Source organism: Pleurodeles waltl, chromosome 2_2, assembly GCF_031143425.1.
Source record: "Pleurodeles waltl isolate 20211129_DDA chromosome 2_2, aPleWal1.hap1.20221129, whole genome shotgun sequence".
In the NCBI taxonomy this organism is placed as follows: Eukaryota; Metazoa; Chordata; class Amphibia; order Caudata; family Salamandridae; genus Pleurodeles; species Pleurodeles waltl.
Window position 1 is genome coordinate 314,007,424 of NC_090439.1, and position 26,400 is coordinate 314,033,823.

The following is a 26,400-nucleotide window of genomic DNA, read 5'->3' on the forward strand; positions in this document are numbered from 1 at the left end:
AGCAAAAATGCATACAGAAATTTCACTGACTAATCAAGCAGAACATCTCCCAGCATCTTTATGCTCCAATGACAGAAGGTAGATTTCTCAACATCAAAACCTCACTTGCTGAAATTGAATGGAGTGTTAGCTGATCCACCTGCCAATCAAGAGCAGCATGGTATAACCTATTCAGAGCATCTTCATGAAAATTAAATTCCTCCTTCGGATGGAATGTGTTTTAAAAGAAGGTATTTTAAAAAGCTATTTACCAGCTAGCTCAAACGAGAAGTGTGTGTCCCTTTCAGATTGTTTAAATAAAACAAGGTTGCTGCGTTATCTGTTGGAATGCAGGTAGCATTTTCATGAAAAGAGAGGAAGAAAAACATTACAATTCCTGAAATGGGACAGTAAGCTCCAAATTGCCAGGAATAAGTGGGCACACAAAATCTATCATTGCTTGTTCTGCCTGTAAATTTTCTAATTCGTTAGATGTTGTTCGAGAGCTGAAACCTTTGTCTCCAAGGTCCAGAAAAGGAACATATGGTGCTTCCAGATGAAAAGTCTGAATGATTTTCAAAACTTGCCACAATTAAACAGGATTAATTGAGTAGGAGAATTAAGTGGACGCTGTATTTGTGTACAAAGCTTTGGACACCAATGTTTCAAAATGGGCTGAGTCCATATGGTAACATAATGCTGAAAGAGAGACTCCACCGCTGCTAGGGGTTTGAAGAAGCAGATAATGGGTTTTGAAAGAACAATTTCATCCCCAAGCTTGCAATGTTTATTACATAACTGTTGGGGATTAACTTTATCAACAACTGTGTCTGTATCCACTCAATTTTGTATACTGCATATCCTCAAGAAGAATGATTCAGAATTTGGCCCACACCAGGATTAGTTGTGTTTAGCAATGATCCAATTTGTATAGTTGAAACCTCGAAAGGTAAGATTCAGATACAATATATTAACAACCACCAGTGTTCTCTTTTTGACATGATATACAGAAGATGCACTAAACGCTGCACAATGTCCTCTCCAGTGGACAATGGAGATACTACCCAAATCTCTTCTGCTAGAAGCTAACCACTTCAAGGTATAAAAGATGAACCACGACTTACAGAACTGTTGTAAACATTGGTAATATTGAACACTATAGATCTACAAACATCAACAAGGGTCAAATTAAAAAAATGAAGAGGTGGATGAGGTAAAGAGTGGTCAGTAAAACCCCGCACACAAGACAAAAGCAAAGTGAAGAAATCAGAAATTCTATCCACTGGCTGAACTGAAAGAACCAGTGAGGGACCAAAGGTCTGGCTCAAAGGAAAGGAACCTCATTACTTGCCTTTAGCTTGTGCAGGGGACTGAATTTCAATCTCCAGTACTTGAGTTAGGGGCAACCTTACTTAAGCAGACTAACCCATCACCTCAAGATGGTACTAATATGGGCACAATTTGACACATTCTCTTTATATTTCACTTTTTGTTCGTTTCATGTGTTTACAATGCACTGAAGAACTTGTATGCCAGGAAAGACCAGATAGAGAGTCCAAAACCTATAAAAAGAAGATCTTCCTTGCCTCACAGAAAGATGTTTCTCATACATATTTGTATGAATTATGGGCAACCTCACACAGTAGCGTCTCTACTTATGACAATGTAATGGGACTCTGGAAGGACCTATGCTCGACTTCTGATGGAGTGGATTAGGTGCAGGACCTTCTGAAGGGGGACTGTTTTTATTTTTTATTTTATTAAAGTACACAATGCATTAACATTGTCAACGCCTGAAGTTCTTGGATTGACGATAAGGCCTGGCATAGCTTTGCACACCACCACCGGAGTAGGAGTCAGCTGAGAAAAAAAGGCAATCCTGCTTCAAAAGAGTGGCAGCACTCACACAATCATGATCCGAGTGAACGTTACAACTCTTCTCGTCAGGAGCCAGATTCTGGTCCCTTCCCAGATTGTGTATGTGCATAAAAAGCACATCGGAGAATGGAGGAGCAGAAACATAAGCACTTGTTTTGTTTGTTTTCAGGGCTTAACACAAGCGATTGTGTTTTCAGACGCTATGGGCCGCACATTTTTTGTTTGTTCTCAGGGCTTAACACAAATACTTGTGTTTTCAGCTGAACACAAAGAAAAAAAGCGCTTGTGGTAAGTGCTCATGTTAAGTGCTTGGCGATGTATGTACTATGAAGCTAACATGATCCTCAGCAGTGCGGGCAGTGGTTTAAGGGAATGGGGTTATCATGGAGTTCTAAGAAAGATAACAATTGTCAATTCCCATGCTGTTATATACCACAGAAATATGTAGACAAGCAATTGAAAAAAGCAGCCATGTGAAACAAATCGAGTGACAGCATCAGCCTTGCTGGCAGCAGCCCTGTGGAGGCACAGTGCTGGGACGATGAGAGGGGGCAGCGCTGGAGGCTTCAAGTTGCATCCAGCACAGGAGGAGGAGACGGTGGGGCAAACAGGAGCCAGGCAGCGGCACGGCATTTCTTTAAAAAATAAATAAAATAAATTGGCACTCAGCCAACAAACAATAGAGCTCCTAAAATGTGGGAGGACCAGTCACCCACTGAAAACAATATAAAAAAGTAGTCCTGAAACAATGGCAAAAAATAGGCCAATGCGTACATTAAGAGTATTTGCTGGGTGCTCTCGTGGAGGGCTAGACACTCGAAAAGGTATAACATATATATAGGCCCTTCACCAATAAGGAGACTGCAAAATGGAGCACTGACCGTGGCAGCAAATGGAAAGCCTATGGGTGGGCTGTAAGCTCAGAAGTTACAGCATGTGTGCAGTCTAGAGCCAAGACCTAAAAGACTTATCCACATTCTCCCTGAAATTAACTAATGCACACCACAAGTGCCTAGGTCTAGTGATATGAAGGCCTCCAATGTTGCCCTCTCACGTTTTCCAAGTACCCAAAGCTATTTGGTGAGGCCAGCTCACCCACAATTTATTGTGCCATGAATACCACTATGATGGGCTCCAACAGCCCTGGGAGTTCCAAATAAATCTTGGCTGGATAATAGCAGGAATTCAGATTAGCGTAAAAATAGCTCAGGGTATAACCCTGATGGATTTCTCTAGTCAAATAGAAACAATTCAGCCATTCTCTACCTGCTGTTTGCTGTCTAAGTCTCTTCCTTCTCCTGTACATCATCCCTTTAACAGCAGTACAATTCACACAGCCTCATTGGAAAAACTTCAACTAGGCTATGCCCTATCAGGTCTGGTTCGCCCTCAGATCCATGGCCAGTTTTGGTCAAGCCATTACTGACACATACAATGTCTAGTCAAGTCTCTTTCTCTTGGAAACAACCTATTATCAATCCCTGTTGGACAAAACTTTCACTGATTCCCATGACTCCCACCTCCAAGGTGCTCTCTGAATATATAATCTTCTTCCGCCCCCTCCTAGACAAATTAGTTGAAACTTTTCTGAACACCTAGAAACCAAGAATTTCCTTGATTTTGCCTCACAGAATTCCATTCCAAGCATGAGAGGAAGCATGTTCATTAAGCTGCTCTAGACGGCATTCATTGCTTCATGGACTGGGATGGCGAGTTGTGCTGGTCCTTCTTTAACACTCATCCACCTCTGACACTTTCTCACTCCCTGCCTTTCTTCTCTTGTTTAAGTGGACAGGAGTGAGATGGCTTACAATGGTTCTCAGATCGCAGACAAATATCCTTCTACGCTTTCAATCTTCCTTTTACCAAGTGCCCTATGGTGTGCCTCAGGGGTCAGCCATAAGTCTGTCACTTTTCACTCTAGTTGGACCCTCTAACCCATCTGATCAGGAATCAAAGCGCTGGTTTCTACTGTTATGCTGTTAAGACAGCTGCTTTGCTCGTTCTGTTTTGATCTAAATCTTACCAACTCCCCTTTACAATAAATTTCTGTTTGGCTGATACACACTTGATTGCATAACAATCCCTTGGAGCTAAATTTGGATAAAACCCTTGTATTCTACTTTGATGGTAATTATCCTCTCTTACTGGATTTGTGAGGGCCCTTGTTAGGAATGGGGTATTTGGTTTGCAGTCAGGTTACCCTCTATCCAAGCAAGGACCCTCACTCTAGTCAGGGTAAGTCACACACAAGCCAAATTATCCTGTGCCTACCCTCTGGTAGCTTGGCACTGAGCAGTCAGGCTTAACTTAGAAGGCAATGTGTAAAGTATTTGTGCAATAAATCATACCATAACACCATATAGCACCACAAAAATACACCACACTGTGTTTAAAAAAATATATAATATTTATCGGAGCAGATGCAGGTCAAAACAATTAAAATGCAATGAGTAAGTGATGGGATATCACTGAAAAGTGATATAAAGTGTCTTAAGTCTTTTAAAAGCAAACAAAGTCTCTTTCAAGCACAAAGTACCTGGTTCGCATGAGAAATCTCCGCAAAGAACCGCAGAGGAGATGCGTGGAAACAAAGGGGTGTGCGTTGATTTCTCGGGCCGCACACGGAGATGCGTCGTTAAGTTTTCTCACTAGGACGGCTGTGCATCGATTTCTGGCACTCGGTTGTGGATCCTCTTCGGGTTGCAGGGTTTTCAGATGCCCCGGGGACGATGTATGGATTTCCTGCACTGGCAGGATGAAGTCACAGGAGCTGCATCGATCTGGTGGGCGTTGCGTCAAAATTTCTACCGTACGACAGGTGCTGCGTCGATTCCTCTCTGGAAGTCTGGCTGCGTCGTTCCGTCTCAGCTGTGTGTTGATCTAGTGGGCTGTGCGTCGACTTTCTGGTCGCTACGCTGGCGCTGGGTCGTTCTTCTTGTTGCGAAGTCGGGCTGTGTCGTTCCAGTTCGGCGTGTGGTGACATTTTCACCGCTGTGCAGGCTGTGTGTCGTTTCTGGCAGACTGTGCGTCTAATTTAGCCACACAAGGAGTCCTTCTTGTAGAAGTGAAGTCTTTTTGGACCAGAGAAGGGAACAGGAGGCAAGCTCTATCCAAGCCCTTGGAGAGCACTTCATCATAGCCAAAGAGCAGCAAGGCAGCAGGACAACAGCAAGGCAGCAATCCTGCACAGAAAGCAGACAGGTGAGTCCTTTGGGCACCCAGGCAGTTCTTCTTGGCAAGATGCAGGTTCAGGTTCCAGTTTCTTCTCCAGGAAGTGTCTGAGTTGGTAGGGGCAGAGGCCCTGTTTATATACCCAAATGAGCCTATGAAGTGGGGGAGACTTCAAACAGTGGCTTAGAAGTGCACAAGGACCCCTTTCAGTTCAATCCTGTCTGCCAGGGTCCCAGTAGGATGTTTCTCATACCCTTCCGAGTGTGGCAGTCCTTTGTGTGAGGGCAGGCTACTGTCCTTTGACATGCAAGTGTCAGGCCCTCCACCCTCCCAGCCCAGGAGGACACATTCAAAATGCAGATGTATGCAAGTGAGGCTGAGTATCCTGTGTTTGGGGTGTGTCTGAATGAATGTACAAGGAGCTGTCAACTAAACTCAGCCAGTTGTGGATTGTAAGGCACAGAAAGATTTAAGTGCAGAGAAATGCTCACTTTCTAAAAGTGAGATTTCAAAAATAGGAATATTAAATCCAACTTCACCAGTCAGCAGGATTATATATCACCATCCTGGCCATACTAAATATGACCTTCCTACTCCTTCCAGATCAGCAGCTACCACTCAAACAATGTATGAGGGCAGCCCCAATGTTAGCCTATGAAAGGAGCAGGCCTTCCAGTTGGTACAAAAACGAATTTAGGAGTTTTACACTACCAGGACATGTAAACTACACAGGTACATGTCCTGTCTTTTGCCTACACAGCACCCCACCCCGTGGGTTACCTAGGGCATACCTTGTGGGTGTCTTATTTGTAGAAAAAAGGGGAGTTTTAGGCTTGGCAAGTACTTTTAAATGCCAAGTCGAATTGGCAGTGAAACTGCACACACAAGCTTTGCTTTGGCAGGCCTGAGACAAGGTTAATGGGCTACTTAAGTGGGTGGCATAATCAGTGCTGCATGCCCACTAGTAGCATTTAATCTACAGGCCCTGGGAACATAGAGCACACTCTACTAGGGTCTTATAAGTAAATTAAATAGTTCAATTGGGTATAATCCAATGATACTATGTTTAAAGGGAGAGAGCATATGCACTTTAGCACTGGTTGGCAGTGGTAAAGTGTGCAGTCTCTGAAAACCAGCAAAATCAGTATATAAAAAGTGGAGGGAGGCAGGCAAAAAGTAGGTGTGACCACTCTAAGGCTGTCGGGTCTAACAGCCCACCTATATGGGCTCCTCTTTTCCTATTGATAATGCCAGGAACTTAATCATACTTGACTATTCTTGTTCAAGGTTCAAATTGCAACGTTGAAATCGTTGTCAGAAGTTCTTATCCATCTTCTCTTGCCAGAAATCTGCTGTCTTGGCATTAATATCCTCAAGAAAAAAATACTGTGATTCAGTTTACTTCAGCCTGCCTAAATATGCAATTTCTGAGCTTCGGCTCCTACAGAACATTGGATACTCGCCTGGTTGTGAGTCTTCCTCATTTTGAAAGTATCCCACACTCTACACTGGCAGACTGGTACTCTGGTAGACTACTCTACACTGGTGTCCCGTACATGAAACTAATCTCTTTCAAATCCCTTTGCTTTAACAGTCCTCCGTTTACTCAGGAGTCTAATCCTACACCCCTCCATCTTTGCCTTGTTCACACAGTTTTTGCTCTCTGGAATTTAATTACGGCTCATATTTATTCCATTTCTCCTCATCTTGCCTTCATGAAGGCCATCAAAACCAGGCTCTTTGCCCCACTCAGTTCCTGATGATCTTTGATGCCTTTTTGTCTCTCCCCCTTTTGTTTCTATGGGGAATAGAACCAGTATACCTCAATATGTTTGCTGCAGCTCTATAACCAAGTGTTGTTTTTATTAATTAATATCCTGTTACCAGAGTTTTTTTAAATATTTGCTCTAGGATAAGTGTTATGTACTGAATATCTTGTGTTCACCTTTCCAGACACTTTAACAAGGTAATAACTGATTCTGTAAGGAAATCCTATGCCACAGATAGGAAACTGTGTCAGAAATATTAAGTTACTACAATGGAATTTTTATATCTGCTTGTGGGTAGTGAATACACTCCCCCTTTATATTTGAGCACTTAGTACATTTCACCTATAGAACTTTGGACCAAATAATGTTCTGACCTTTCAACTAGTATCAAATACGTCTACACATTCCAACACATTTGTATGCATGTATTGGTTCTTCTTCCAATATCACTCTCAGTTCCACCTCTGCTTTAATCACAGCCTAGCAATCATTTACTATTTGGTTAATTTTAGAACTCTACAGAGAGAAAAAGGTTATATACCGATTTGTTTTCAGTTAGCCTTAGTTTTCAATTTCAAAATAGATTGTCTTGTTCTCATCTCTGCAGTAGTCTTTAATTCTTGTTCTTTTTTCAGAATAGCATCTTTCTAAAACTCTGGCACATTTTCTCTCATTATAGACTCAATCCCACCTCAAAATATTTCCATTGTTTGGGATATCTAGGAAAAGGTAGACTGCTTAATGCCTACATTGGGGAAAAAATGCTGAACAACCACAGATTGGCTCATTCGGTAATTATGCTAAATATTTTTCCATGTCATGATTTATCTTGGAAACAGATTTTAAAATCCAGCAATTTTAATTCAGAAGTGCTTGCAGCTGAAGTGTAATGTATGTAGTCTATCATCTCTCCACGTGCAAACAAGCAATTTTACTTTCAAGATATTTTTTTGTTCTTTCACTGATCAAATAAATCAAGGAGCCTCATTTCCATCTTGGCATACATTCGTTTTCAAACTGCAAAATGAAGATATCCGCATATGCTGGAGCAGTTCGCAAGGCAATGGAATTATCCATCAACTGCATGAAATACCTTTATCTATTCATGAGATTGAAGATAAGAGTAGAAATGTTAGGATGTTACCTTTCACACATTTCAAATATGTTCTTCTCAATTCTTTCACTGTGTTTGATGAATGTATAATGATTTCACACTGCATAACTGCAATATTCGCCTCCTGTTTAATATTTAGTTGACTGAACAATCAAATGTTATTTTACAAATATATCTGCTGCTTAGACAATCTATTGGTAAACTGTATACAAAATTTCTTCCACTTGCTCTTGCAAAGAATAATATTAGAGATCACAGGATGGCCTACAGGGTCCAATAAGTCAATTTGTACCTTAGGTACTAAATATAAAATCTGCATCCTCCAACAAAAACTCGTTAGTTTATAAACTGATTGAGTGCTTCATCGCTGCTTGTGCCTCATTTTGAAAATCCTTTTGTATTGATTTGAGGGATCACCTTTAAGTTCCAAGAAGGTCGTCTGCTCTTCCCTTTGTTCTTATTTTTCAACTGATCAGGGAGCAGCATCAAAACAAGCACTTCTGTCTTGTCTCCCCCACTTCTGCCTTGTCTCCCATTTACATTTTTTGCTCATGATTCGACTTTCTAAATTACAGCTTTTTCTTTCATTTTCAAATTGATTTTGTTTGGCTTAAAGTTAATCTTCTGAAAATTATAGAAGATTAATCTTCAAAAATATCAAAAGTTTTGTGCAACTTGGGTGATTGAATGACAAGTTACTTAACTTTGGTAATGACATATCCAGTAGAGACTATGGGCCTCATTTCGAGTTCGGCAGACAGGAAGACCTCGGTTTGGGGTGGGTGGGGGGGAGGGAGGAGTACAGACTAAGAGGGTTTTTAGAGGCTGCTGCAAAGGGGGGGATTGGGTGGGCAACGGACTGACCAGAACGCTGGCTATCTGACCCAAGAGATTGGTGGGTCCTGCGCCCCTAAGCAGGTGGCTGGACGAGAACTGCGGTGATTGATAATCCCTTCTGTAGCCACAAAAAGGGTGAAAGGCAGGCTGTGGTGGGAGGTGAGGGGTTGCTACGAGGCCCTGGCCGCAGCACAAGCATCCTTGAAGCATTCGAGTGCAGTTTGCCTTGCCTCTGAAGACATGAATGCCTTCAAAGGACATGTGAATCAAAGAAGCCTGGACATCCCCCAAAAAGCCAGACGCCATCGCTCAGCTTAGTGAGTCGGTCATGTCAAATCCGCAATGAATTGTGTACTTTGCTGCGTCTCTCCCATCGCAATAGTCTGCAAGAGTACAGTGTGGGCCTCCTTCTGGACCTGTGGCAGCACTTGCGCAACTGTATCCCACAGTATGTGGGAGTAATGGCCCCAAAAACATGCAGCGTTCACTGACCACAATGCAAGGCTGGTGGCGGAAAACATCTTCTTCCCGAACTAATCCAACCTTTTGGATTCCCTAACCGGGGGAAGGGGTAAGAAAACACACCTAGGAAGGTAAAGTCTTAAACCATCAAGCTCTCATGGGTGGGGTGTTGCATCAGGAAACTTGGGTCACTGGGTGCGGGCAATCGTCCTTCTCACAGGGGCCACTTGTGCTAGGTTTGGACCAGGTACCCATTAGGACGTCAGTGAGGGCATCATTGAAAGGAAGCAGGGGTTCTGAGGTGGAAGCTCCAAGTTGCAGCACCTGTCAAGAGATTAGCCTTGACAGCCACTGAGGGCAATTAAGAGTCGAGGACCTCATCCGCCCTCCTCACCACCATAGCATAAGAAGCTTCCTTTTCTATAACCACGGCAGGGTGAGACAGCATGCCAGTATCTGGAGATGTGTTGAGTGTGCTGGCTTCACCCTGGTCCTCACACCATTCCCTTTCACTCTCGTAAGGCTGAAGGCTCCATCGCCCTATCCCATTCTTCCCTGAAGCCTAGCCCAGAGAAATAGGGCTCAGGATCTGAGCGAGGAGGCAAAACTCTTGCCGAAGTTGGAATTGGGCGACACCCATCTGGCCCTGTGTCTGGGATGACAACAGGACGGCACCGCCGGTGGGCACAAAGAGTGCCTGCAGCAGGACTGGGGGAGGGTTAGGTGGGTCCAACCGGTGCCGATCTGGTCTGGATCCCTGGGAGCCCCTCAGTGCTGGAGAAGCCAGTGCGAAGCTCGAAGAGGTTCCTCTGACCCCATGGGCCTGAAGGCACTCCAGCAGGGTCTGACTGACCAAAAATGAGGGCATGGCCTCATAAAATTCTTTAGATTGGGCAGGGGGCACCCTGGGCGCCTGGAAATTTGGGGAGGTGCGGAGTCGGCCCAAGCACAGGTTCTGCAGAACTAGGCCTAAAATGTTGACGGTCCGTTGTCGTGTCAGCCGACAGACCAGGAAAAGTCAAAGAGCGCTTCACCTTGTTGGATCTTTTCTTGTGCCTCGACTTATCTGATTGCTCAGATGCCTTTGAATGGGGTGACCTTGGACTCTGCAACTGGTCCTGGGACCTTCCTCTTGAATGAGACCTCGACCTGCAGAGTCACATGCAGGACTGCCATCAGCTTTAGGAAGTGCTCCCTCAAAGCCATCAGATGCATAGCCCGGCACTCTGAGCACGATTCCAAACACCACAAATACATGAGGTGTGGATCTGTTATGACATCGCCCAATGACAGGATCCAAAGGGCTTGATACCTGTCTCCCTAGAATACAACCCTTGACACAGCAGAAGAACATTTCTTAAAAAAAGCTCAACAAAAGTGAAAAAAGACGACCAGTCACAAAACAACGAGGGCTAGCTCGCTTCCGATCATCAGCGATGGCTGGTGAAGAAAGAAAAGAACTGAAGTCAGCACACCTGGGTGATTACCATACAAGACTTGCGATGTAATTTCTGGTGAGGATGACGCAGATGACTGGCATGGAGCCAACGGACGCCAACTACCGGTGCCTGCAGGGGTACTGCTCACAAAACTCTTCCGGATCCTGTCTGGAGTCTGGGGAGAATTCATAAGTAAAGAATCTGCAGCTAGAAGTCTATCAGATATGTGAATTTACTGAAACCCTATTAGTACTCTTAAAAAACTCCACTGTACATTCCTGCAATGTTGCAAATATATGTTATTCTCAACTCTCACATGAACCTAGAAAATTTCACTTGATTTTCAAAGAAAATGGTCATGTTGGCAAATACAAAAGAAGTCCAGTTTTGTTGTATTCCTGTATCCAATATGTGGAGATATTTCTTTCAAGGCTTTGCTTTGGCACTGTAAGACTCCTCTTTCATGTGTGTCTCCCTGTTTTCAAAAATACTAAAGGGGACTATATTCATCATCCAAAACCAGGATAAACATTCCATTTGAAAAACTGAGCTACCTGTTCAAGGGGTTTAATTCTGTTAAACAAAATGCCCCCTTCACGAGAATCATCATGGTAAATTAACTAAAAAGGCAAGAAGATAGGCAGACCATAAGATCCCTATTTGTACTTTCCCTAGTAAAGCTCCTAAAGCATTACATTTTACTGAAAATATAATTCAATCAAATCAGAATTCAAATCTAGGAGATGATTAATAAGGGTTCCTGCAAGAAAATACTTCCTCAATTAAAGATCTTTTATATAATAATGAACAGCTCTGGTGCAGAAATACAGGTAAGACACTTGTGGTATGAGCTGCCAGCAAACCAAGGAACTAAATGATTTCATAAACTAGTATGAACTTTTGATAAAAGTGGTAGAGTGAGTTAATATGGTTGGCAATATAATTATTCATTTCAATCTCAACATTAAAGAGATGTTAATGTTTATATAAAAAGATTCTCTAAGCAGCTTCTTGATCAAGTTTGCTAGCTTCTGAAAATGTCTAACAGCCTGGATGAATTTATAAACATTGGCTATTAACCTTCTCAAAATGAAAGAATAAAAATGAGAAATGTAATCAAGTAATGGTTGAAGTAAATATTCTGTGTTTTGGATTTAACACACAGACCAGAGGATCCAAGAAGTGTGTGCAACATAGGCAAAGAGTGTTCTGTTATATTTCAACAGGTGGGGAGACAATGAGGGTGCGACCAAATGTAGAATCTAATTGCATAATTAGTAATTAAGTTAATAAGTGCTAAAAAAAAAAGCGGAATTATATGTTCCTTAAGCATACACTCAAATTTCTGCAACACCTATATTTATTCACCGAGTTCTTCCACTGTGATTAGCGCTGTGAACTGTAGGATAAACATGAATCTTTGTAGTAAGCGTGTCTAAGCATAGTTTTCTCCCTGGGATTAGATTCTTTCCCGAAGGCTACACAGATCTCTGCGGTTTTCATGTTAACTCACTGTCCTGTTGCACAAGAAAAGGAACCAGTGACCTGCAGAGTACACAAAGGACTCTTTACAAGGTACATTATTTTTACATGATATCAAATTTATATTTTAGCCTGCCTATCCTTCAGGTAGGTTTCTTAAGGTCTTTTGTTTTATTCTCCTATACCCCTCATTCCAAATTCTGATTAGTTTTTCTTTACAGTCTTTCCTTTCAGTGCAATCACTATTTTTTAATTTCTCTTTCTGTTCTTTTCCATATTTTCTGTCCCATTTGTCCAACTTATTGCCTGTGCTATGTATTCTCAATCTCCATTCCCATTTCAACCTTGAACATTGTCTACTAGTTCCTGGCTTTGTTTTAAGTTCTCTCCTTTTGTCCCAATTTCATAGCTTTCATCTCTATTCCTTACACTTTTCTTTTTTCCATCAGTTGCTTTACCTTACTTTCACTCTTAACATGATTTGTCTACATCCCTCTTTGGGACTGTACGCGAAGACGAAATGACAAGTGCAGAAGAACGACCTTTAAATAGAGGCTAACTGTGAGCTTATAAAGATCGCTATACAAAGCAAACAAGTCACAGGACTGAACGGTAAGCCAAGGAGAACAAAGACATTAGGACAGTCTAGTACAATATTATTTTCAGTTCAGTTCCTTTCCCTTTTGACCACCTCCTCTCACGACATCAGAGCTACAACTATTGGAGAAGCTCTCTTAGCAGCCCAGAGATACAAAGCTCTGGGAGAATGATAGCTACAGCTGTGCTACACAGAGAGTCCACTGAAGAGTTGTATTAATGGTTGAACAAGCAGGCGCTTAAACCTTGAAACAGTATTTCCAGCTTCCAGCATATCCCCTGGTGTTCCAGTCCACCATTTATTTTCTAATGTCTTCACTTTCCACTAACACACAAAAGGTGATGGGAGAAATGCTTGCAATAAAGTCCAACCACTGGAGGAGTGTGGACTTCCTATAACCGAACGCCCAGAACATATTGCATGGGGTCAAGAATGACAGGCTTTCATGTTTCTTTTGTCCTTGGGACAAGTAGGCCCAACCCCCTACAGCACAAATCCATTGGCTGCCAGTATACATGACCACTTAACGGATTAGAGAAAGGCATTGTCTGCAGTTAAGGTAATCTATATGTTAATGCCGTTTGAACTTGTATTTATGGTTCATTAATGTTAAAGATGTATTACTAGGGTGAGCACTCAAAGAAATCGTGTAAGCTTGGACTCCACTACTGACCGTGGTTCCAGTATAAAAATATGTACACACATTTGCAAAGTTTAACAATATGAGGCTATGTATAATGGTCCCAGAATGCTCTGGCTTGACGCAAATATTTGCAGAAGCTTGGAAGCAGAGTTGGTGATCTTTGCTTTCAAAATAAAAAGTTCACCAGAAAGTGCAACTAGGAAAAAAGAATTCCTGAACTATTGTGATATTTAGGTACCATTTGAACCATCACTCATTGGAATGTTTTAGTATTTCCAGAAAAATATCTATAATGGAAAAATCAGTGTAACCAGTTCCAACAAGATTATGGGAAAAATGAAAATAAACAAGCATTGGCAGAGCCAATAGGACTGACATTGTTGCAGTCTTTTGGTTTTGTCAATGTGTGTCTTCTTTTCATAGTTTTTTTTTTATAAAACCTTATTGTTGTGCAACCTGCCAGGCCCTTACAATCAAACATTGGCAAAAATGAAAAATATGTTTGGTCTCAGAAAGCACACCTTGCCACAGTAGCTCAGGGCATTGAACGAAACTAATTTATATGCCTATATGCACTTTGTGAAAGAGAAGAATGCCTTCACTCACAGTGAAGCCAGTCGCTAAATATAGAGAGCGATAAAACTGAAGTACAAAAGGTCCAAATTCTTAAAGAAAATCACAAAGTGCACGTGTGTGTGTGTGTGTATATATATATATATATATATATATATATATATATATATATATATATATATATATATATATATAATGTCACTTACCCAGTGTACATCTGTCCGTGGCATGGGACGCTGCAGATTCACATGCTGTGCATTATCCTGCCATCTAGTGTTGGGCTCGAGACCGAGGGACTCCTCCCTTTCGGTTCCGTTGTGCAATGGAGCTGAAAGGGAGGAGTCCCTCGGTCTCGTGACTCGAAAAGACTTCTTCGAAGAAAAACAACTTGTAACACTCCGAGCCCAACACTAGATGGCAGGATAATGCACAGCATGTGTATCTGCAGCTACACATGCCATCGAACACACACATATACATATATATATATATACACACACACACACACACTTCTGGTAAGTGCAGATTTACAACTTTCATGAATTCACAAGAATTTACAGAAGCAGGTCAGGAAATCGAACTCCTAGAAAATCTGTGTAATGCATTTTAGCACTTGCAAATATGCATGTGTAGTTTTGCTCTTGCTAAAATCCGTTGAGTGTTTACAAGTTCATTTTCCCTCCAACCACTTTTTCCCAGCTCTAGAAGACGTTTTACTTCTGCCCTTGTCAGGAGTACATTTACAACCTTTCACTGTATGGGAAAAGAATAAAGAAGAGCTGGTGAAAACCCCAAAACATGCAAGTTAGTAACTTTGCACAGACTCAAAAGGGCATTCCAACCCTGGAACTATTGCTTACCCCCAATCTCTGGCCCCTGTATGTAGATCTGCTGAAAAGTGGCAAAATAAGGGAATTGCTCGTATTGAAACCCTACATAATCAAAGAGGCCATTATCAGAGCACTACTTTAGATTGTGCCATCATTTGTCACCGCACTACATGGCACCAAAGGGACAGGTGTTTTTGTTTTTTTACAGGACAAGTAGAGTTATGAAGCTGCATGTTCCATGTACAAGTAGACATTTTATAAAATTCCACACCCCTGCACTGGCAATTGTTTGGGGTAGCACTCCAGTCCATCGTTCTCTTGCCCACCATATCACCACAATTTGGACCCAACCATATGCAAATCAGCCTGGACACTGCTCCAACCAAAATAGTCCAGTTTTACCTGCCAGACCAGGTCTTCCCTGAACAGGACCACAAACACAAGAATGGTTTTGCCCTGATTGGGGCTCCTCCATCAGGTCTACCCTGCTCCCAGTAGCACAGACAGCACAAGACCCACATCTGGGCATACCTGTTCCATTTCGGGTGGTACATCAAAAACAAAACATGATGGATTGGAATATGGCTCAGATTAATTACCAGTGGCTCAGATTAATTAAAGCATTCTATCATCACTTTTTTTTTTGCATACTTCAGTGCGAGAACTTAAGCGAGGCTGGAATGCCTAGACTTTGGTCCTTTGTACTCCGTGCCACTAGAACCAAGCTACACTTGACTGATGAACCCTAATAAGGGAGAAACTGGTCTTGGGTTGCTTGTGTTCTGGATTCAGGGAGGACCTTGCCTTGTAGTTCGGGATGGCCTCTTCCTATTGGAGTAGGGTCAAGACTGATTTCCATGCAGCTGGGTCCAAACTGAGGTGGCATGGTGTGCAAAATAATGATAGACTGGGATGCAGCCCAAGTAATTAGCAACAACTGAGATAATGTCAAGTGTTCTATCCATCACTTTTTTGTATACTTCACTTTCCACTTAACCATAGGCAATGGCCAGTTGATTCAATACGCTAAGATTTGCCAATTTGTAAACTATGTATTTACCTTACTTAGGCATCGATTCACTTGGAGTAGTGGTGATATTTTGCGCATTCAGCATATACAATACATTTATCGCAACAGAATTCAAGTTTTGCCTTATATTAAAACCTCCTGATACATTTTGGTGGTTTGTCCTGCCTAAATCTGTCAGGGAAAATGCAAGTGGGGATGTGAGGATCATAGCACACACCAGGATTCTGATCTTTGCACACACTCTTGTTTGAACAGGAATCAGAATTCTCCTCTGCACTCTAAAACATGCCTCAAGTGTTCTGCTATTTTTACATACTTTGGTTGCACTAAGGGATTTAAGGAAGGCCAAAGCATATTAAGTCAAAGCATAAAAAGCAGGCAATTATTAAGGACAACATCTCATCAATTAGTCAATGTCTAATTAAGAATCATGGCTCCTCCACATATTCAACACTGGTAATTATGTGACAGAGTAAATCATGAGAACATGAGCTGCGGAATTACAGTCACGATGTGGCAGTGTTCCAGCTGTAGTCAAAACGAGTATGGACATAATTATATCTTAATAATAATGATAATGCCAATGATCCAAATAAGAGAAACAATTACTGGCCTGCTCTTGCAGCAACAAGATGAGTCACACGGTTTGGATCCCCTGGTTTTAAATTGAGGCTTTTGCTGATTTTGGCTCCAAGTGCCCTTGCGTGATAATGTTCCCGCGTTCTTTCAATAGGAAAATTTGTTGGATGAAGTCCACTGAAAGTTAAGACAACATCTTCCAGCACTTTCCCTTTAAGTTCTGGAACTATTCGGCGTATGTCTGGAATATCTTGGATCTCTTTTTTTAGGTATTTCTCATATTTGGTATAGTAATCATTGTGCACCCTAACAAGGATCTCCTCAAGGTATATTAAATGATCATCGTGGTCATTATCCTCCTCATCGTCGTCATCCTCTTCCTCCATGCTCTGGTCTAAAGACTCGCCTGCTGTAATCCCAGACTGTTCACTGTTCTGGGATTCTGTTTCAGCTTCTTTCTTGTCAGCACACCCATTACCAAGGTCACAGAGGCCATCGCGCTCACTTGGATCTGAAACCTTTTCCTCTACCAATGGCTTGTCGCATTGTTTAAGGACAGGAGGCATTAAGTGCTCCTCGGTGTGGTTTTCCCCCACCTGCTTTTCCATCACTCCATCAGGTTTACATTCCTGTTCAGCAACACCTTTGACTTGATTCTTTGACCTTTTCCAGCTTCTCTTTTCTTCACTTTCACTATCTGAAACTGACGAAGGGGAAGGAGATTTTCTGATATCCCCTTCACTTTCACTGTCACTGGATAACTCTAAATCATTAGCCATTGTGCCCTTGGATGGCTGCTTCTCTAATGCAGGTTGCAAATCATTGGCTAGAGTGTTCACGGTAGGCAGTTTTTCATCTATTGCCACGCTATCCAGTGGTAAAACACTTTGAGAATCTGCTGCATTTACCACGTCCTTTGTCCTGATAGTATTTATAATGTGTTCAGCAGGCCTCTTCAATGAGTCTATTGTGTTATCTGTAGGACCAGAGTTCGACTCCCCTTTAGGGGATTCCCCGCTCACAACACTGCTCCCATTCAGCTCTTTCCTATGTTTCCCTAGGCCATTTCTCTGCTCTTCTTCAGGCATCCTCTTTGATTCTTCTGAGTCCTGTGACAGAGGTGTGGCTTGATCCAATGTTTCTGTTTTTTTACTATGATTGACTGTATGAACAAAAAACAGTTTTAAAATGCTGTTAGCACACTGTGCATTCATTTTGTAGCATCACACAAACTGAAAATACTGTAGTAAAACCAATAAAATGACTACTGCCAATTATGATTTTCCCAACACAAGTCATATACACAGAATAATTTTCCCAGTAGAAGAACTGACAATGGTTAAATTTTCAAGCTGTGCTTTGTCCAAGCCATGCCATCTCTCACACTGCCTTTACCTAACGTTATTACTAGCTACTAATAATAGTAAGAAACGTGTCAGAGTTAAGGGCTATCCAATTTCGTTTTAGCAGTCAGTTTACCAGATAAGGAGCATAGTGGCTATTTCAATTATCTAATATCAGCTAACACTCCAGAGTGAAAAACTATGGAATAACACTACGGAACCTCCACAGGGCTTCCACCTGTCCTGCCCTTGCTAATTTGATTCACTAGTGTTGGTGCTTGATCCGAAAAGGGACTTATAAGGCAAAAAAATCTGTTTGCTTTTGTGACTTTTATAGCTACAAAAGAAGAATGGAGTACAAAAAAAAAATATTCACAAAAGAAATTAGAGGAGCTTGGGCAAGGTCACAAATATAAAATACCAGCTTAAACTAGTTTATCAGAGTGCAAAGCTGTCTGTGTACTCTAATCATTTCCATTCACTCACAGTGTGAAACAAATCGATGGACAGTTTCATAAACCACAAAAATTACACAAAATTGAATTCAAAGACGAGTACTCTTCACATCACGCATGTCACAAGCCTAACCCCTCAGTTCCCTAATAAACCGGTATATGCAGAGTGTATGACAGCTGCATTAGAGCCAAAGAAATGTATCAACAGGTGTGGCGAAAGGAAAAGGTGGTGAAGTTAGCTCCATTCCCAAACACAACAGAACTAGCAGGATGCATTTTTGTACTTCAGCATACAAAACTCAGACTTGATACTTAAAAATCGAAAAGGCAAAGCCAACCCTGTTAGTGAGTGCACGATCTTGACATCAGCCCATCAGCTTTTGCCTGCCCAATATGTAACAGGATTCTAACAGGAATCCACTGCACGATGCTGCAAAAGAAGTTGTGGAAGCTTGGCTTAGGACATGTAGAATACAGGTACACTGTCTGCAGATGGACACTGTGTCCATCTGCAGACAGCGTACTTGCATGTGGATGGACATGGACAATCGTGTGTGGGTGGACATTTAAAATTTAGATTGGAGGGGAGCAGTAGAAGAGAACTTCTGGTTAGATTTTCACAAGCAGCCCTACAAAGGTTTCCAAAAGAAACCTTCCAGGGCAGTGCCCAACTAATAAATGGGAAAGGATCCCCAGTTGATTCATCTTACGAGGGAGTAGGATTCTCCACTGGAGTCACTGAAAGACAGATACTAGCCCTGCAGTGCTCCAGGTGATCTCTAGAGTGCCATCAGCGCAAGGAGGATTTGAGAGGTAAACCAGTCTTACCAGAAACAAATGAATGACAAATGAATTCCCCAAAAGAGACAAGTTTTGTCCCTAAGGTATCAGGGTAAAAAGTCTTACCAGCTCAAGCACCTACAGGTTTACCAATTAACTTATTTAGGTCCGGTAGTTCAACCAACTGAAAAGCTGCAGAGAGATGTTACTATTTTTTTGGTTCCTTACCGGACTACAGTGTAATGCATGTGAAAACCGTGCTCAGTTTACATATTAGTGTGCTCAGAACTAGGGAGCAGCCATTAACGTTGTTTTCAAGGACCACCTAGCAAGTATTCTATTATGGTAAATGGAACTCCGAAAGTAACGGTTGTTTTATCCCACACAATAAAGGCCCATAGGGGTTTCTGTAGATCGCTTACTTAAGAATGGAAAATACTAATGGGGTTCCAGCAGCTGCTAAAACAGAACCCAGATGAGAATGGGTTGAGTAGTTATTTCCCCGTCTGCCTGCCCAGTATTAATGGCATGTTAACAGAAAAGGAGAAGATGAATTAATGTCAAGCACAATACAGTCAGAGTAAAAGGAGTATCAGCATATAATTTATGCAGAAGTTCCTTGCAAGTACATTTTATGGCACGAGACCACCGGATGCGTTTTAGCCACCTAGCTAATTATATTATTGTCAAACCACAATGTGTATCTGCCACATGCCATTGCTAAAGGGAATATTCTTCCCCCAGTAAGTAGGGCAAGGAAACATAGCTGCGTGAGTAATTTTATTAATGGCAACTCACAAATATCACAATGGCTTTAAAATGTATACACTGTCCTCACGTGTGAGCACATGAGGACATAATGAGCACAAATAAGTCTAATGTTCTGCAATGTTTCCGTCCTCCAAACACCATCAAGCTTCCCAAATTAAATCACTCACCTTGCATCTGGTGAATAATCCCAGTTGCAGGATGAAAACATTCCTACACATGGTTTATACAGATTGGCGCATAAATCAAAATGGCCACGTTACCGCTTTGCTATCAACGGTGCGTTATTCCTCCAAAGCCCCCCCTCCCATGCCCCCTTTTGAGTCCTCCTTCCCCCTTCCAATGGTGTGGGTATCACCCCTCCCTACAGGCCGCTCAGACCACAGTTCTCCGTCATCAGCTTGTGTCTGAGTTTGGGCCTACAGTGTTGTCTCTTATCCATAATTAATCATCCCCATGGGACATCCTCGTGCTCCCCATCCTCCCATATTCAACCTAGTCGTTGGGTAATGGAGCTCCGAGACACTTAGGGGAGGGGTAGCTAGGGATGGTAGGTTTGTTTGTTCTTTTAGGACCTTCTCTACCTTTGCTCTTCAATGGGACTTGAAGGGGACGGAGGAGGAATGTTGTAGTATTGTATTATAATTACATTATTGAGTTATTGTATTCTTGCACTATTGTATTATTGTATTGTACTACTGTACTATTGTGCTACTGCGCTATGGTTAATCTATTTATTCTATCTCAGTTGCAGTTTTGTGCCTTAGATATAGACATGAAGTACCCAGGATCTTTTGGACATTATTATATGCCAAAGTGTCCCTCCTTTCTGAAATGCGCTGTATTGCCAGAATTTAAGGTGTACGATGTACTCGAATCTTACAGGCCTGTTATTTGCTCTATGTAAAATGTTGTGGAATATTACGAATAAAAAAATGACAACACAAAACGACAACTTTAACAAAAAAATATATCACCTTTCTTTTTCATCTGTGCTTCCCTTGATCCAGGCGGTGCATTTATATCACCTGTGCCTTGAAAATACACATACTTTTTCACAGTTATCAAATTTGGTGCAAACCTCCAAACATCTTCTCTGTCATCAATAATGCAAACCATCGAATCTCCACATGGGAAGAGGTTTCTAGGAAGGGGGAAGATAAAAGCAAAAAGATCCCACATGTCATATTCCAACATAAACAAGTCAATAAAGGAAACAAGTAGGCAGAAATGTGTACCAAATCCTAGAGACTGGATAGTGGCAAAGGAGTAACACATTCTGTACATTTACAATTAGTTTTTTATTTTAACTGTGTGACAACCTCCTGCCTGCATTGTTTTCTCAATATTGTTTAAGCAAATTATCACTGATAGGAAAACAGAATGGAAAAAAAACAAAACTAATTTTCTCATGTGAATTTGATCACGAGATGGGTTTGCATGCTGAATAACAAGTTACTGAGAAATGAAAGTAATGAAGAGAACAAAGGGTCCAGATCACTACTTGTGTTCTGTCGCTTGCCAAAAAGATAGTCTGGACTTTGGTGGGCTAATGGTCTAATTATATGCGAAAGTTCTCATACTTTAATGGAAAACCAAGAAGAAGCCACATTTCATCGATGAAGCGGAGAAGACAAATAAAATGGGCTAGATTGGAGCAAATCACCAGATTTTGATGGGTAGAACTCCTGAAAGTCAGAGGGACTAAGAAAGTCTAGCGTATATCTACTGAGGCCATACACGATAACAAGACAGATGGGAACTTGCCAGAATGTTCACTTTGGCAAGCCAATCAGTTTAGAGGTTTGTCCAGATGTCTTGACTATAAAATGGGGTAAAAGGTGGGAAGAGGGGGAAGACTACTGATAAGGACGCGAACAGAAAAGCACTTCATTTTAGTAGTATCAGATAGTTTGTTTTAGTCCCAGTGCCACATTTAAATTTCCAATTTCCCACTTAAAACGTATTTCTTTGTGGTAGGAAATTAGATTAACAGTCAAGCCTCATACGCAAGTTCTAAAAATATAAGTTAATAGTACCACTATCCAAGCTAGTAGTCCGTGTACTTAGTTCTGTGACCATGAAAAGTTCCAGGCTGGCTGAAAAAAACTTAACACTAAAAAAAGATTACAAAAGATGGGGTGTGTGGCTAGCCACCTAAGATGGTGGGCGGACTCCCTGAGAGCTCCCAAGGGGCACCCAGGAAAATCCAATATCCGTCATCTTTGTCACAGCAGCCGTTCTGCAGCTGGGAGAATATCAATTGTGTCTTTGCCTCGTCAATGCTCGAACAGCTGTTGGGGAGAGTAACGGCCACACACCGTCGCTGCAAGGACCGCGCAGCTGACTGACTGAGTCAACCTGGCCCTAACATAATTCGGAGTCCCCCTCCCTCTCTCCCCTTCGAGGAGAAGATACAACTCGACTGACCCGGGTACAACCTTCCCTAGGTCCCTTTGGGCCTCTGGACCCTGACACGTTCAATCCGATGGATCACAGGACGGCAAGGAAGTGGTCTATATAACCCCCCTACAACAACAAGCACTGGACTACTCAAACTGGATGCATCTCTGCAGGGACTCTGGGACTCTAGAGCTGCCATTGAACATCAAATTGGCACACTAGCATCTGACTGCTCCGCGACGATCACGGCAAACTGTCTGGCAGGGTCAAAGTATCGGAAGCGGAACTCGTGACTTAGATTCCACAACTGGCACCCCATACGTCTGAAATGGAGGATCTGCGCTCACAACTGCACCTTTTACACAACAGGGCCGAGGATGCGGAAGGCCAAGCAAGACGCAATAAGCTAAGCAAAACCAGACTGCCTGAAGTGGACTGACCCAATGCCACACTGTTCATTGAAAACTAGCCGAGGACCAAGGTGGCCCCACAAGGACTCCCAGACATGTTCCCTGTGGAGAGGACACACAGGGCATCCACAGGTCGTCGACCTCCGGGAGCACCTTCCAGGCCCGTTGTGGTGCATATCCTGAACTTTAGGGACCAAGACGTCATACTGCAGAAGGGCAGGGAGAATGCTCCGATTGTTTTTGATAACAGTATGTTGTCCCTCTTCCCTGACTACATTGAAGTCCGGCGTAAATGGTCACAGTTTTTTTCTGCGAAGAGACAACTGTAATCCGAGATTTTACCCTATGCCCTAATGTTCCAAGTGCGCCTGTGATTAATACACGATGAGCAAGCACTGTTCTTTGATGCCCCTTAATCAGATTGGAACTGGCTCAAGACCCACTACCTAAATGCCCAATCCCCATGTCTTCGGATACTTGACGCAGCCCCTCACAGCATCCCTCATGCTGTCGCCAGCAGGGGAACTCTCCTCAGCCTCCATCCCGTACTAACCCCTCTCCTCAACAGGCACTAGAGGAGCAACATGCAGTGGCAGCCACAGTGACTTTGTCCAAGCAGCAACGACCTCTCCAGCCTCCACCTAGTTCCTCCAGTAGTGCAACCTCGGACTGACTCCAACAAGAGTATGGCAATCTTTCCCACCCAGTGATGCCTCAGACAATTTGACCTCACCATCACCCCCCATCTCTATTCAAGAAGTCTGCCACTTTCTTGGAAGAGGCCAGCTGACGACTATGATCTCCCAGGCTACTCTTAACACATGTATTGTATCAATCACTTTTGACATGTCTTGATGGAGTATAGCCTTTTTCCCCATTGATCCTTTCATGTGGCGCCCCAAGTGGCAGTAAGTTTAATTTCTTTCACTATGTTTGATACAGGTTCTTTGGTGCCTCTGTCTCTACTAGCTGAACCCCAGAGCAGTTGCTCTAGTTTATGCTTAATTATGTTTTTATGGTTGAACAAATGTTGCTCGCTGTACCGAGGTTTGGGATGTGATTATTGGTTCAGTATCAATCATAAAATGTATATTCCAGTTCAGGAGGTGTGGAGGGATCAAGGGAGGACTTCACCACTTATGCTTTTTGCTTGCTTTATAAATGCCGACAGTGACAAATTCCTGTAAAATACTAACATGGAATGTCAAGGGCATGGGCTCGGCCCAGGAGTGTCACCAGAGTATCAGCTTGGTCACTGAAAAGCCCACACTGTTTATTTACAAGAGACCAATCTCTCCTCTGCCGAAGCGCTTAAACTCTGTTGGAAGTGGAGACAGCAGCTGTTTGCCACTGCCTCCTCGGCTTCTACACGAGGCGCGGATGTTTGGCTGTAGGCTGGAACGTTGTTTGAGGCATTGGATACCAGGTTAGAAGTCACCGGCTGTTGTGTTTATTCAAGGAAACCTGGATGGTAGACTACTGGTGCTGGGTAGCATCTATGCTCCAAACACGGCATAAAATCTCTTTCTATCTCTCCTCCAGTACTGACAGACTGGTCCCATTTGAATTGGTCAATTGGAGGAGATTTTAAAGCGTTCCTGGATACCAATCTTGATCGATCCCACCTCCTCTCCCAGGGCCTCAACATTTAGACAAGCAAAGGCAATGAAAGACTGGGCACTCGGGTGGCCATTATCTAATGCATGGAAGGAGTTAAATGTTTAGGATGAGATAATACTCTTTCTATTCCCCTTCACATAAACTACACTCCTGTCTAGACGGTATCCTATTCCCCCTCGCACCTTCTGGCAAACATTTCTAACTCCACATATGTAGGAGGCTGGACTGCCTTGTAGTGAGTACCTAGGGGTACTTGCACCTTGCACCAGGCCCAGTTATCCCTTATTAGTGTATAGGGTGTCTAGCAGCATAGGCTGATAGATAATGGTAGCTTAGCAGAGGACCTTAGGCTGAACTAGGAGACGAGTGAAGCTCCTACAGTACCACTTAGTGTCAGATGCACAATATCATAAGAAAACACAATACACAGATATACTAAAAATAAAGGTACTTTATTTTTATGACAATATGCCAAAAGTATCTCAGTGAGTACCCTCAGTATGAGGATAGCAAATATACACAATATATATGTACACAATACCAAAATATGCAGTAATAGTATTAGAAAACAGTGCAAACAATGTATAGTTACAATAGGATGCAATGGAGACACATAGGGATAGGGGCAACACAAACCATATACTCCAAAAGTGGAATGCGAACCACGAATGGACCCCAAACCTATGTGACCTTGTAGAGGGTCGCTGGGACTATTAGAAAATAGTAAGGGTTAGGAAAATAGCCCACCCCAAGACCCTGAAAAGTGAGTGCAAAGTGCACTAAAGTTCCCCAAAGGACATAGAAGTCGTGATAGGGGAATTCTGAAGGAAAGACACAAACCAACAATGCAACAACAATGGATTTCCAGTCGAGGGTACCTGTGGAACAAGGGGCCCAAGTCCAAAAGTCACAAGCAAGTCGGAGATGGGCAGATGCCCAGGAAATGCCAGCTGCGGGTGCAAAGGAGCTGCTACTGGACAGTAGAAGCGTAGGTTTCTGCAAGAACGACAAGGGCTAGAGACTTCCCCTTTGGAGGACGGATCCCTCACGCCGTGGAGAGTCGTGCAGAAGTGTTTTCCCGCCGAAAGACCGCCAACAAGCCTTGCTAGCTGCAAATCGTGCGGTAAGGGTTTTTGGATGCTGCTGTGGCCCAGGAGGGACCAGGATGTCGCAAATTGCGTCAGGGGACAGAGGGGACGTCGAGCAAGACAAGGAGCCCTCTCAGCAGCAGGCAGCACCCGGAGAAGGGCCAGAAACAGGCACTACGAGGATGCGTGAAACAGTGCTCACCCGAAGTCGCACAAAGGAGTCCCACGTCGCCGGAGAACAACTTAGGAGGTCGTGCAATGCAGGTTAGAGTGCCGTGGACCCAGGCTGGACTGTGCACAAAGGATTTCCGCCGGAAGTGCACGGAGGCCGGAGTAGCTGCAAAAGTCGCGGTTTCCAACAATGCAGTCTGGCGTGGGGAGGCAAGGACTTACCTCCACCAAACTTGGACTGAAGAGTCACTGGACTGTGGGAGTCACTTGGACAGAGTTGCTGGATTCAAGGGACCTCGCTCGTCGTGCTGAGAGGAGACCCAAGGTACCAGTGATGCAGTTCTTTGGTGCCTGCGGTTGCAGGGGGACGATTCCGTCGACCCACGGGAGATTTCTTCGGAGCTTCTAGTGCAGAGAGGAGGCAGACTACCCCCACAGCATGCACCACCAGGAAAACAGTCGAGAAGGCGGCAGGATCAGCGTTACAGAGCTGCAGTAGTCGTCTTTGCTACTATGTTGCAGTTTTGCAGGCTTCCAGCGCGGTCAGCAGTCGATTCCTTGGCAGAAGGTGAAGAGAGAGATGCAGAGGAACTCGGATGAGCTCTTGCATTCGTTATCTAAGGAATCCCAAGAGACAGAGACCCTAAATAGCCAGAAAAGAGGGTTTGGCTACCTAGGAGAGAGGATAGGCTAGCAACACCTGAAGGAGCCTATCAGAAGGAGTCTCTGACGTCACCTTCTGGCACTGGCCACTCAGAGCAGTCCAGTGTGCCAGCAGCACCTCTGTTTCCAAGATGGCAGAGGTCTGGAGCACACTGGAGGAGCTCTGAGCACCTCCCAGGGGAGGTACAGGTCAGGGGAGTGGTCACTCCCCTTTCCTTTGTCCAGTTTCGCGCCAGAGCAGGGCTAAGGGGTCCCTGAACCGGTGTAGACTGGCTTATGCAGAAATGGGCACCAAATGTGCCCATGAAAGCA

General features: G+C 43.2%; 1 protein-coding gene across 1 annotated transcript in view; it reads right to left on the reverse strand.

The window, feature by feature from the left end:
• Positions 1-26,400, reverse strand: part of CTDP1 (CTD phosphatase subunit 1) — a 795,245-nt gene that overhangs the window by 600,468 nt on the left and 168,377 nt on the right. The window contains exons 7-8 of the mRNA XM_069219781.1: positions 20,711-20,877; positions 16,422-17,549 (exon numbers count right to left, since the gene is read on the reverse strand). Coding sequence (XP_069075882.1) covers positions 16,422-17,549; positions 20,711-20,877 — 1,295 coding nt within the window. The remainder of the gene's footprint in view (positions 1-16,421; positions 17,550-20,710; positions 20,878-26,400) is intronic.